This window comes from Hakea prostrata, chromosome 4 (assembly GCF_041222555.1).
Source record: "Hakea prostrata isolate BN-2017 chromosome 4, UWA_Hpros_2, whole genome shotgun sequence".
NCBI lineage: Eukaryota > Viridiplantae > Streptophyta > Magnoliopsida > Proteales > Proteaceae > Hakea > Hakea prostrata.
Window position 1 is genome coordinate 53,845,913 of NC_142603.1, and position 14,424 is coordinate 53,860,336.

General features: G+C 37.1%; 1 protein-coding gene across 1 annotated transcript; it reads right to left on the minus strand.

Annotated features, from left to right (window-relative positions):
- Positions 1-1,881: 1,881 nt before the first annotated feature.
- LOC149019635 (fanconi anemia group I-like protein) lies at positions 1,882-14,099 on the minus strand. Its single transcript, XM_089153607.1, is given in 14 exon segments — positions 1,882-2,624; positions 2,732-2,922; positions 4,034-4,535; positions 4,652-5,622; positions 6,025-6,106; positions 6,207-6,398; positions 6,625-6,741; positions 8,042-8,122; positions 8,124-8,288; positions 11,083-11,242; positions 11,343-11,407; positions 12,316-12,504; positions 12,743-12,824; positions 12,904-14,099. Coding segments are annotated over 14 exon segments (4,272 nt in total). The 5' UTR covers positions 13,938-14,099; the 3' UTR covers positions 1,882-2,183.
- Between the last annotated feature and the right edge of the window lie 325 nt (positions 14,100-14,424).

Genomic DNA, 14,424 nt, shown 5'->3' on the forward strand with positions numbered 1-14,424 from the left:
AACTTTTTTTAACAGAAAGTTAGGAACTCATTTGATAGGATCGAGTGACAAGCTAGGGGCCATGCTGGTCTCCCCACAGACAACAAGAAAGGCAAAAGGAGCCAATGAAGATTCTTTCTTTAGATGAAACCAATGAAAATAATTGATAAAGGGGGCCTTGAAAACAACTGGTATAAACATCCAAACATGACCTATCAGCCCACAAATTACAAATACAAGTGTTAAAATATCAATGGAGTCTAGAAGGTAACTATCAGTTCACCCCCCCAAATAAAATAAAAAAGGGGGTTAAGAATGACTAGTATCGTTCAAACTTATCAATTCAGGCCAAACAAGATTAGGGTAGGTCAGATTCTAATGAAATTTCCTACAGTAACACCCTTTTGGTTCAATTGAAAATACAGTCCTAAACTTATTTGGCCCTGAATTTTTTTCCATTTTCACCCTAGAAATCATGTTGTTTATTTTCCAAAATCCTTAAAATTGAGTTTAAGAACTCAAAGAAAAAGCATAAAACCTACCCAATGCTAATACTAAATACTAAATTAGGTAAAAATGTGAAGCTTGTAAACTAAATCACATTCAGGATTAAAATCAAGGTCAAGCAGGTCTTGAGCCTAAACCCTAACCCAGCCCACCTTGAGTCAGGGCTGACATATTCCAGTACTAACCAGCTATTGATAGAACACCTAACTCTAGCATCTAATTCTAAAACCCTAATTTGATAAGTTTGAATTACCTTGTAACCATACTTCTCTTCACAACTCCTCTTCTATTGTAAGTTTGTAACGATTCCAACTTTAGTTCAATGAAACCTGTTATCTTGTATAAACAATGACAGTTTACTAATTAGTAAGCAAAAACAAGCTCCATAAAAGCTCCATAAATCAGAAGAACAAGAATAGAAACCTATTGCCTGTCAACCAAGAAATTAGTGTTCCAATCTAATCCGAGAGATGGTGTTTTACCAGAATAACCCATTTGGAGTGTCATGATATGGATTTGAGCACATTATCCTGCAGATATTTTGCTTCCTAAGTATCAAATTGACAGATTTGCCCTATTTAGTCACCTAACTACAAACTCATCACCTTACTACCACAATAACCCACCATCAACCAGGTTTGATTGATCCCAATAAGAAGCAGACAAAGTGGTTGGTCTGATGGGTGACATGAACCTACACAAAGAACCAGATGGCAACAGTCAATTGAAATAACCAAGTCAGAGGAGAGAAGATAAGAGAGAAATATCAGGAGATTCTTCAGTTTTTTCCAAATATGGTTTCTAATATTGACGATCAAATTTTATTGAAGGGGATGAGAACTCAAGGAGTCATGGAGACAGAACTTCTAGATCCAGGGAGTGGAAGTGGGCTAATGTATCCATTCTACATTGAAGTGATGGAATCTATGCCCCCTGACCAAAGTTTGGTGTTAACAAACTCAATGACTTCTATGCTACAATTAGCCAACAAGTAGTACTGAACTACAGTACACCAATAAATATAACCATAGGACAGTAAACATAGTCTTTAGGACTTGTTACAAAATTTTTAGCATCACAGCTTCCCATTCCATGAAAACCATAAGCAGCCACTATGATTTGATTTTGTATAGGAAGAAAGAACTATAGACCACAATTTTCCCATAATCAAGTAAAGCAAAAGCCAGATTCCATATTTATTATGCAGTAAGAGGAACTTTGTGACAATTTCATTTTTCGATTCTAAAATCTGTAAGAAGCTAGCACAAGCCAAAATGGATAAAACTAAATTTTGGTTAAAAGCTCTATTGATTATGAATAATTATCCAATAAAGAAACATTTTTAACAAATTTTCAAATAAATTGAAAACATAGAGAATTCAGCAAGTAGCCATTTCCATTTAGACTGAATTCCAAATGTCAGTGGTTATAGTTATACCTTTCAGGACATCTAGGGGAATTAATTAGAATCCAAATCAAACTTTACTTCTATATAACTTGATCACAGGAATATTTGACACCATTCTATAGAATTTTATAAATGGATCCATGTTTATGTGGAACCCTCACTACTATGGATGGAAGAAGCAATTTACAAGCAGCTCTTTTTGTGACCATTCACATATTTACTGCATGATAAGTATCCTGAATTCCTTCAGCTACTAGTTCACTACTGTTAAATAGCTCTTTTGTCTAAACTACGATTCATCATCTGAGTCCCTCACAACCTTAGCCGTTCCAGTTCTTGCCCTCTTGTTTTTGACAATGATATCACACTCTTCACTTCCAGATCCAGAATCTGCAGCAGCCACCGTACCACCAGAGTCATCTGACAAAACCTTGTCAGACTTACTTTCTTCCTCTTCACATGCATTGTTTTGGGAACCACTAGCATTAATTTGGTCAGCAACATGACTTGGTGGCTCCTCTACTCTACTTATCTTTTCTGGATCAAGAATCTTAAAATCCCTAGCAGTGCTGCGTTTAGCATGTCTCAACAAATTTATTTTGCTCACCTTGCTAAGCTGGATAAGATATTTTTCATAATCTTCTATCTGGAAGATCAGGTCAGGGATGCATTTATTCTCCCTTTTGATCCTACCAATAATTCCCTTACCTTGTGCATTCTCCTGTTGATTCTGCAAGTTAATTTAAAAGCACTCATTAGGGAAACCTCAGAAAACTGAGATGATCATTGCAAAGCTTTAAAAAAATGGACAATGTCAAAAGACACTGAGGTGCATACCTGTTGCATCAGAGCCACAAAGTTATAGAGCGGACCAGTCAGCTTTTTGCAGGTCATTTCTGCAAGCTTCTGGAACTTGACTCCAGGTAGAAGCTGTTTGCTCCCTTTGGGAGCAATTCGTAGCTTTGTCATAGAAGCTAAATGCTTGTAAAATTTTGCTGCCAATCTCAACAATTGCTCTGCTTGAGGATCTGCAGATTGAAGATTTCCATTTATAAAGATCTTCATACAGCCAATACATAGACGTGCTATGAACCGGTGAACCTAAAAAATGCCTAGCCTCAACAACTTGCCATATGTCGTGTTTTAAGGATAGGAATCTGCCATCAAAATCATCCCACCTTTAACAGATGATGATGGTCAGAAGCTTGCATTTTGTTGAAGGATGAAAAGAGAGCATACAGAAAGGCTCCAAGAGGGAAGGAAACTCATTTAATAAAGTATCTTTAACTAGTCCAAGACTGGGCTGAAGCACTCTATTAGGTGGATCCTGCCTACAGTTTGGATCTGGATTGCCAAATGTGAGACTGGTCTGTGGGGCTGAATAGCACACATTCAAGACCTAAGCACAGAGTATTATCGATGATCTCTTTAGTAAACAAATATGACTTGAATTTCAAGTTGATATGCCTAATTGGAGGCCAGCTCCTTCCTTCAGAGTATATGTGGCTCTGCATCTTACTTGGATTTGTAGGTGTTACATTCCACTGGTTTGTTGCTCAACTTTTGATAGAACAGGAAGGTTCATCTCAATGGTAGAAATAAGGTCACGGTATTAAAAATATCAAAATTACATATTATACATCAGTCCCCATTCCATGGAAAACCCTCACATCAAGTTTTAGATTAGTCTAGCAGAAGCACATATTCAAATAAAATAGAGTACAGGTGATTGGTAATTTGAATATGAAATGAAGCATCAGAGTACTTGAATCAAAACCCTACCTTTTCGTTTTCACAGTTTGTGCAAATGCAAGGCTCTCTTTTGGAGCATTGATTTGTATTATGAGGAAACCATGAAAATTTATGGTTAGGAATTGATCTTACCGGGCTTCTAATGCAACTACAAGAAGCAATCCCAAAATCGCTATTACCAACTTTAATCATTTGGTGTCACAGTTCATAGCCACCAATAAAGTCAGCAGGGCCTTTGCCCAACACTCTAAAAGGGTGAGGACTTTATGCTAGCTGTGATCTTTTCACAAAACCACCTCCTTTATAGAGGATTCAAAGTAATTGTATATGTGGCTTGAATGGCAAAAGAATAGGATGGTATGGGAAGAGAGAAATGATAAAACATACCCCTGAGATTCATAACCACAAAGAAAGATAACAAGTTCACCAGAGCTTCAGATCTCAGGTACAGAGCATCCTCCAATATTAAGTCTGTTGTCTTTTCTCCATACTGATCAAGACAAGGATATCTTTGAATGACGGCAAATGACGCCTTCAGTTTCCTCACAGCCCAATCCAGATCAAGAATAACTGATTCAATTAATTGCAGTAAACTGGAACCTATTGCATTTTTTGTTGAATGATTTATGATGGGATAAGTTTCAGATTTCTTCACTGGACCACTTTCCCCTGATCCATTAACTTTTAGCAGCTCTGCAGCCATTTCTTGGGCCACAATTAAGTCATTTGGAGGTGACCTTAAACAGAAGGCAAATGTAACCACACTTCTAGCAGTTTTGGAATTCAATATGGTATTGCTTTTGCAAATATTAATAGCCCAAGCTCCATGATAGTTCCTCAGCTTGCTTGGAAGTTTGTTCGCCATCATCAATGCCATATCCAAGAGAACCTAAAAGTATAATCATATATTAAATGACTTTTAGATTAGCATAAAGAATACAGCAATGCATCTCCGATCATTATGCTTGATTGAAACAGGAAAATTCCAACATTTTTATCAGTTACCTCAGATTCTCGAAAAAGTGATAGTGAAAGAAGCTCAAGGCACAAGGGCTTTATGCTTTTCTCAATGAACAAATGTATGTCTTTTGTAAGGTCATCTTCAATCTGTAAGATAAGTTCATGGTCGTTATCCCCTCCGACAACCACGCCATTTTCCAAATTATATTCAGTTGCAGTAAAAGATGCTAAATCCTTAATCAAGTTAATCAAGTGACAACTCTGGAAACTTAATGTAATTAATTCTTTCAAGCAAATCAAGGATAGATAGATTTGTTCCTCCCTGGCTTCCACACTGCTCCTTCCCTTAGATTCTTTTGTCTTTTGATCCATATCCAGCATCGGCCCCAATTTGAGCAGCCAAACCAATTTAAGTAACGGAAGTCCCAACGCTTTGATATCTCCATAGATCAATGTCTTCAATGGGTCATTATAACTCAATAATGGGAAAGACTTCACCTGGTGAAGTGAAGCCTTCAAGGCAAATGCTATTAGCTTAGAACAGCAAGTTGATGTTTTCAATGATGGTTTTCCATCGTTCTGTGATACCGCACCAACGTTAAAATCGGTGGTTTTAAGTAACTTGAATGCTGTTGATAAAATTTGGCAGATACTTGAGGTTGCTAAGAAAGGTATTCTTCCAGGAGACGATGTCATGGACCCAAAATGATGACACTCTTTAGTGTTATGATCAGTATTTGCTGGTGTATTTTGAACGGTACTTCTAGGATTACCTCTTTTGATACCATTACCATCTTTTACTGTAAATACTTCCTTCTCCAAAGGCTCATACAATTCAACAAGTTCAAGAAGTTCCTCCTCAAGATTAACTTTTTCTTCAACTGTTGCATTCTCCAACTCAATTGAAATAGCATTTACTACTACCTCCAGAATTCCTGACAAAATCAAAGCACAGTAGCTATCCTTATCTTCTTCCAGAGCTCGAGAGCCTGCATTCTGCGTTTGGCCCAAAAAGTCTGATCTGACAAGAAAGGAACAAACAAGTAAGAAGCAGAAAATTCTATAAAAAATTGCAATATGTGGTTTTCTAGAACGTTTCATTTCAAGATTAGAGAGATCCAGTTTTTAAACAGAGCTACACTTTTTAAAATAACTAAACTCCAAAACACTATCATGACAACTATATATGAGGTTCTTGAGTAATTCTGTAACAATTTCTAGTATTCAAGACTATTTTATACAACCATAATATTTTCACCTTTCTTTTCTTTTTAACTTTTCTTCAAGTAATTGAAACGTATTTTTCAAGTAGGGTTTTCAGTTTTCTTGACAAAAGTCTTTAGAAGAAAAAAAAAATGAAATTGCATTTAATCTGGAGAGAAGATACAAGAAAACTCTATGATGAAAACTTAAAGAACCTTCAAAATGGCCATTTCTTAAGAACTTCCTGATCTTCAGTAAAGCATTGAAGAATGTCTCAGCAGATAGTTTTTTCCCTCCCTGCAGAAATTTCAAATGTTGTTTTGAGTACAAAACTTCATTTTGATGTCTTTTCTTTCATAGAGATCATAACCCCATTCACTCAAAGAGTATAGAATACCTCATTCTCTTGTGTGAGAGAGAAACCAAGACATGCCCATGAATCCTCCAAGCGGTTATCCGTTTTCCCATGCTGCTGAAGGAGAAGAATCCAGGACACACAAGATAGAAGGCAATCCAAAGGCTCTTCAAGGCAAACTTTGCCACTATCAGATTTAATGCAACAGCTAAGGACAAGTGGAAAATCCCGTTCCTGCCAAAACATGGAATCAACCTCATGTGTAAGAATCTTAATTTGCAATATAACATTACAGAAAACAACAGACGTTGGTTTTTGTTTCTTTCTTGCTCCCCCACCCCCACCCCACCCCCCAAAAAAAAAAAAAAACACAAAAAAAGCCCTTTTTTAATCTTTATAGTGGGTGGCTATCAATTAGATGAATAAAGTATTTAGCTTCTAAAAATTATCAAGCTCATACCTCACTATAGAAATGACAGAAATGAGGTAACATAAAATCAAAGATAGGCCCAGCTGTGAACGGATCCAGCAGAACAAGTTTCAAAAGTCCCTGGTACATGATCTCTTTAACTCTTGCCTGAAAACACGTAATCCAACCATAAGGATAAACAGGATATAAATGAAGCAAAATTGACAACTAAGAAAAATCTCTGTTCGTTCTACAAAAGCATGGTGAAAACACGTAAGTTTCGCTCTACAAAAGCATGGTGAAAACACGTAATTCAACCAAAAGGATAAACAGGATATAAATGAAGCAAAATTGACAACTAAGAAAAATCTCTGTTCGCTCTACAAAAGCATGGTGACATAGTTTAGCTACTTCTTTTCTTTCCTTTTCTTTTTTTTTTTTTTTTTTTTTTTTTTTTTTAGGGGGGGGGGGGAGGGGGGGGTGGATTGGTGGGGGGGGGGGGAATGAAGAAAAGAAAAGAAAATCATAGAATTCCTGACGAGTTTGGAGGAAATCCAAGTTACTTGAAATGAAGCTTTCATATACATTGAAAACTCAAAAGTCGATAAATAATGAGATACAAGTAGCTCTATTACTGAAATCGCGTTATAGAAATAAAAAGAAAACCCTCAAAAAAGCATACTCAAGACTAAAAATTCACTAACAGTTGCTGTACTATCAGAATATGTTAACAACCTGCTCAACATTTCTACTGTGTGAAGCCAAAACTCTAGTTACAGTCAGATTTTCTTTACAATATAGTACTACTGCTTGACATTTCTACAGTATTGAGCCAACACTCTGATCTCTATCAGACTTTTCCACATTCTTAAGCTTGAAGATAATAAAAGAAGTAAATTTTGTTGGCTCAATACTGGCAATTTACGTTTTCCAAAATTTCCACACCCCAAGTCCAATTTTGCCTGAATCTCAAAGAAACGAAAAGAAACTTGTGAAGAATCAAATCAAAATACCATTGACATTTTAATATTTTCAAACTTGCACTGAAGTATATCTGTAGCTCCCTGGACTTATTGCTCCCCCCACAGAAAAGTATGGAAGTTTTTGTGAATTTAACCAGAGGTGAATACAAGAGCTAAAGAAGAGATGTCCCACATACTAAAGGGAGCAGTGGGAGATTTGAGGTCTATGTAATAATGCTTTTTATGACATCCCTCAAGAGTGCCATAGAAAACTTCCATGTTTTTCCTAATAATCAAAGATTCCCCAATAGTCCATGTTTTTTCCTAATAACCCCAAATGGCAAAGCTATCTATGATTCAAATGTTTGAACCTCCATGTGACCAGGGATCAGCTACTGTCTTTGCTGACAATCTTGATTCAGTAACCACTATACCACTAACCATTCCACCATTGGGAAAAGGGATGAAAAAAATGGAGCCAAGCACTGTTTCAAATAAAACCATACCTGCTGAGACAGACATCTCTGCAGTAGACCACTCAGCTCCTGAAAAAGACTCATCTTCATCACAGAGGGCAATTCAGCCTGGCTGGCTACAACTGGCTTGGCTGGATGACTCTTGAAAGGAATCCGAGGCATCTCTCTTTGATTGTTGTTCTGCCAAAAGCATATCAATAATGGCATTGGTAGCAGCAATACGAACTGTCTCTTCTCTTCTGAACATTGCCTTCCTCATAACCAAAATCATGTAACTCTGTAGGATATGAAACAGATTAGGCAGACTGAAGATACTAAGCACTTAAATATTAAAGGTCTGAGGAAAAAGCAAGTTATCCATATTAGGGGTTCTTTTAGTTGGATAAGGGGAGAAATATTATGAAATCAGAAAGTAATTACATGTGAATGCCTTCTCGTATTGGAGGACATTTTGATGATTTAGACTAAATGTCAGAGCTCTTAGCAAGGAAAGACTAATGTAGCTCAGCTGCCAAGAACCAGCCACAGTTGTAGGGACGTTATGAATATGTGAATAGTTTAGGAATATTTGATTTTACTTAATTCTTTGAGTCAAGTATCAATGGGAACTGTAATCTTAATCAGGATTTGAAATTCTAGTTCTAGCTTCTAATCTGGAACCTTACTGTTGTTGGGAGTCCTGTCTACGCCAGACTTGGGTATGATTTCTATTTATACTTTCAATTGACTAAATGAAACAATCAAAAAAATTAAAACTGTTTAGCTGTATCAACCTAAAATATTTGTAGAATAAAAAAAATCATGTGGCAGTCCAATTACTGATAATAGATTTTTTTTTTTCAGTGAAAGGAAGGGGTGGTAGCAATGGTGGCCATTGAGTGACAGTAGTGGAATGGTGGTGTGAGATCATTAGGAGAGGTGTTCTATTTCTAACATGCAGTTACTACTTTGCCCATCAAATTAATCATGTGTTCATTAAAAATCAAGAGTTAAATAAAAACAGCACCCTCAGCTATTTCCAAAATTCTATTCGTTTGATTTCTACTTCACTGAAACAGGTTGCAAAAACCAAACCAAACAATTTTCAATATTGAAACAGAGATCACACAAAACTAGGCCTTAAGATTCTGATTTATATTTCTCTTCTTCAAAGCATTGCTTAGTCTTGAGAGAGCTATTCTGCTCCCCATTTTCTTCTACCAAATTCTTCAAGCAACCCCCAAATCTAACATATTTGATCCATAAAGCTTCTTCAATTTGCTGATCATTCTTTACAACAAATCAAGGAGTCCTTCAATAATTCAAACTGCTGTTCAAGGTATTCAACAAATGTTCCCTAATCCTCTAATCATAAACCCTAGTTTTCCCTCATCTCTAGACATCAATAAAGTCTCCATAGACTGAACCAGCCACCGAAGCTGCCCCATATTTGAACCAAATCTTCCCCACATCCATTGAAATATTTGATCCAATTAGTGGCCCATCCTGACCATTAGAAACCTTACGGTTCCTTCATCTTCTTCTTTTCCAAAACTTGGAAACCAAACCCTAATTTGCTGTTACTTCGATTCCACCAATATTCCACCATTAAAACATCATCAAACCTTCAATATGAAGTTCTACTAAACTCAATTGACACAATCCTATCTTGAAACCCTAACCCTAGTTTTGACCTAAACAAAGTAACCAATTCATGGCAAAACCTAGTTATTGGCTTCTAGTTGGATCCTCTCCAATTAGAAAGACTAGAACTAAATAAAGTCACAGAATCAAGCAACGCTATTCATAGAAAACAAGGTGAAATAAGATGAAATATTCAATTAAAAAAAAAAAGCATATCCTTACTCCTTAGCCCTACATCTACTTTGAGGATATAGTTTCATTTGGGAAGTTTTAATAAGATGGAACTTCCGGGCTTTGCAGATGGCCAAAGAACCTGACAAAACAAAAAGATGGAAACAAAGACAAGACATACAATAGGCAAAAGTTACACAAGATGACAGGAAACCATGTTCAGTTATCCGACTAATTACCTATTCCTCATAAACGGTTACGTTTCAAGCCTTCCATTATGTAAGGCTGCTATCTTGTTTGTCAATTTTCAGTTGATGTTTAGAACAAGATTCATACCCAAGGATTATCCCTAAGTTGCTTAACGAAGAAATAAGACCCACAGACCTCTTTCTCACAAGCAACCCAACTAATGGGAATAGTCAAAATCATTTTTCACTCCAATAATCATTTTTATTAGATTCAATTCCTTCATAACTCAACCATTGAAGAACATTTTCTCATGAGATTGGTCACAGTTTTCTCAATTATGGACCTAAAACCAAGGTTCTAGATTTCAATTATGAGGCTGGTTTCAACCCTGGCCAAAACCGAGATTTCTCAGGTTTAGAATGAAACCTGGTGTTTTCTGGGCATAACTTGCTAGTCTTGGGCTGGACAAAAATCTGGTAAAAATATTCCAAATATAGTTGAAACTGATCAACATCTAGTACGAATCAGTATCAACTCAAGGTTTTTATCTCAGTTTCTGAACTTAGATTTAAGAACCACGCATAAAACACAAGAATGTCCCCTCTGTCTACAGGAAATGAGAGGAATCTGATAAGTGAGAAAGCGCCAATTGGTTTGACTTTATTAGAAGCTCAGATCTTCTAAACACAACAATGTGCATGTAAGAAAGGGTGGAGGATAAGGAATCGCACTTTATTCACCGATGACTGATAAAAGTAAATCTAAAATGACTTTTGACCTTTATCTTGTAAGTCTAGGGTTGCACAAAATTTTATCATAAGCATATTTATATCTTTAGTCTAGTTCTACCAACAAATATCTCAACATGACAAGTTGACAACTCCCTACACCCCCCTCCCCAAATTCACTACCTAACATCAGAAGAGAAACGGAGGGGGTTAGGTGTGCGGGGACAAAGGTAAATCATCTCATAATTATGGCTCTAGTACTTGACATTTGTTTCTTTTTGTTTCTGTGCAATTACAACATTGAATAGATCATCTCATCTTACATAGCTTTTGCCGGTAGAGATGTAAGAAAGCAAATACCTGAAGGTCAGGACTAAATTTCATCAGGGGCAATAGGTTGGTAACAAGGGTAGTGGCAACTTGTCCATGCATGAAAGTGAAATAATCCAACAATTCCTTCAGCCGTGTCACATGTTCTAGCATGGGATACGGATAACTCTGAACCAAAAAACCAAGCAGTCTGCATGGGAAAAATATACTCATGACCAGCAATGTACAACAACTTAGGTTTTTAAGAAAACAGCCAACAGTACCCAATTAAATTATCAAAATATTGTTACCTGATGATTGGTATGCTTTGTTCTGGCTTCAGAGAAAGGATACGGAATTTGCACTGCTCAATAATCTGCACACCAGGTGAAATAAATTTATAACTATCAATACCACAATTAGTATAACATGCATATCAGTCTCTAGAAGGAAAATATTGAGTATCCATAACCAATTTCAGTACTACTTGAAACAATATAACAGAAATTTCAGGAAGTCCAAAATTTTCTCCTCCCATCATGGCTGTTGTTGTCTTAAACAGTCAAAATGGAGAAGACAGAATACCCTCCAAATATATAAAGAGACAAGGTAGGAGCACCACATTATAAAAGATAATAAGCTTCTCTATAAGATAAGCCAATCTTCAAATCAAAAGGACCAAAAAAGAAGCCTTGACATAGGGCTTCTATGGAACCATATTTCATAAAGCAGGTAGAGCAATTTGATAAAACCTTCGTTGTTGCCTTGGAAATGACCACTAAACCTATTTAATACTTAAAAAATTGAGGCTCACCAAGAAGAAGAATTTTGATGAATCAAAGTTCTATGCATTCAAAGAACCCAAAACAAGAAGAAGAAGAAGAAGCAATCATCCTGAACCAAACCTGAAAAAGGAAGGGGGAAGGGATGAAACTAGCTCAAAGCTTTAAGTTGCTCCGAATAGAACCACATCAGTAATGAGTTTCACAATGAACCAATAAATGGGTTACCTATATGAATAGTGACTCAAACAAAACCTGGGGGAAAGAGAGAGACAGAATCTTAGTAGGAGATAAATTAAGTTCTTCTAGATGGGATTCTCTCAATTTCCAAACAAAGGAAGACATGAGAAAAGTTCTCAGCTAAACTCAGATGTATGTTTTAAGACTAACAGTGCAATATCTTTAACAACATACATTTTGTACTCGCATATAGAAGAATATCAACTTTCAAGGAACTATATTTTGTAAATGAATTTTGTAAACCTCTAGTGGTTGCAGAGACCTCATTCCTGGCCATGTCATGAACCTCGAACAAATTCTTTAGCATTTGAACACCAAGCTCTACTGTGCCCATCACACAATGATTACCATATTCTTCATGTTTATCTTCTTCCACTGATTCTAGCAACACAAATCCAAATTGTACAATGCTAGGTACAATATGCTCCGTCCCATAGTTGCTTTCCTTGACCTGGGGTGCAGGAAAAAAAATAAAATAAATAAAAACTCGCCATGTATGAAAAATGTCAATGGCTGCAGTGAGTAAGTGCAAATACAAATGATGCAGCTGCCTGATCAGTTGGATGCAGACAAGAGTAGCTAGATGGTATATATTGTACACCATCAACCAAATGCAAAGTTTGTATAAACAAATTAATCTACTTGGATGAAAATATGTACAATAATAGAACAAGCAATAGAGGGATTACAGCTCTTGTGACAGCCTTTTCTACTCTTTGAACAGTTTGAAGATATTCTTCCTTCAAAATATCAGGCAGCAACTTACAGTTTCTGCAATTTCAATCATAAAGTCAGAGACCAGCCCCAAAAAAGAAGTCCTCAGTGAACAAAATTTTTGTTTGATTCCTACCTGGCGAATTTGTGGTCATGATAAGACGTTACCACTGCAGTTTTCAATACCCCTAACGCACTCTCATTGAGTCTGCGAACCCTCCCAACAGAAAGCAGAACTACAACAGTGAAATGGTTAAAAGCCCTGAGATCCGACTTCACAAGCCCCAAGACCTCCTGCCCCAAAGAAGGATCCTGCTTCACGGCAAAATTCACGTGAAGCAAAACTGTCCCTTCAACTTGCCTAACTATTGAGTTTGTTTTGGACTCCCTCATTGTTCCGAAAAAATGTACAATCCCTTCGATCACATCTCGTTTACTGAATCCCTTGGAAGCCAAGACCAGAAGCTGGTAAACAAGAGTCGGCAAATCTTGCAAATCCACTCCCTCCATTCCCGAAAAAACCTTTCCGAGAAACTCTCTGGCTCGACCCTTGTCAATAAATGAAAAATCACGAAGAAGAGAAACTATCTTGACCAGTAACACCTTGGACCAGTTCGATGAGATGATGCGGTCAAGCACCGAATTAACATAATCTCCAGCTCTTTGAACCTCGTCTGAAGATCTAATTAGGTTAAGTGATGGAGGGATGAGCTCAAGCGGTTGGGCATCGTCGGGTTCAACGATCATCGATAAATTGGAAATTAGTAAATCTACGATGGAAGCAAGATCGTTTCCAGGGATTTTGTTGAGGTGGAGAGCGAATAGGTGGACAACCTTCAACGAATAACTATCGTGAGGGATTTTAGAGGAGTAAAAGAGGCGAAAATACGCGAGCATAAGAGAGAAGAGAAGGGAAGAGAGGGAAGAGTTCTGAGAAGATTGGGAAATTAGGTAAACGATGGCAGAAACGTATTCAGTTACAGAGAGAGAAGAAGAAGGAGAATCGCAGCGGGAGTTGAGGAAAGAGATTATGGAGGGATGAGAAGCCTGCGACAGTAAGTGTGATGGTAAAGCTACACTTGTTTGTTGATGTTGTTGGGCCAGTCGCACGATCTCCGTATCGGTTAGCGGCGGCGGTGATTTACCTGAATCGCTTGCTCGTCCAGTCATGATTTCTGGCCCTTCTGGACTCCTGGTTGCAGAGACAAGATTGGACTTGAAGAGCTTCAACTATTGGCGAGCTGCGCACTAAAGATCTTTTAGTTGCAGAAATCTGAAGAGGAAATTGAGAAGACACAGAGAGGTTCGCCTATTCGCGCGGTCTATAGTAGATCTTTCGTTAACTGCTTGAAGAGGGAGTTTGGAGTTTTACATTCATTTGAGCGGGAAAAAAAAGAAAACTTAAAACAATATAGTCATTTTGTAAAAATAAAAATAAATTTGGGAAGGTGGTCCCGCGAACAGCCGTGTAAATTGCTTGGTTTTACGATCCTAAAAATCTTACCATTAAATTTGATCTAATTAAATCTGAATCCCCTATTATAAAATTTTTAAAATTTAATTCAGTAGATTTAATGGTAGGATTTCAGTGGGTCAATACCGAAAACGGGAAAGAGGAGATATGCTCAAGGAGGGGCACTGGGAAGTATCCTAAGAA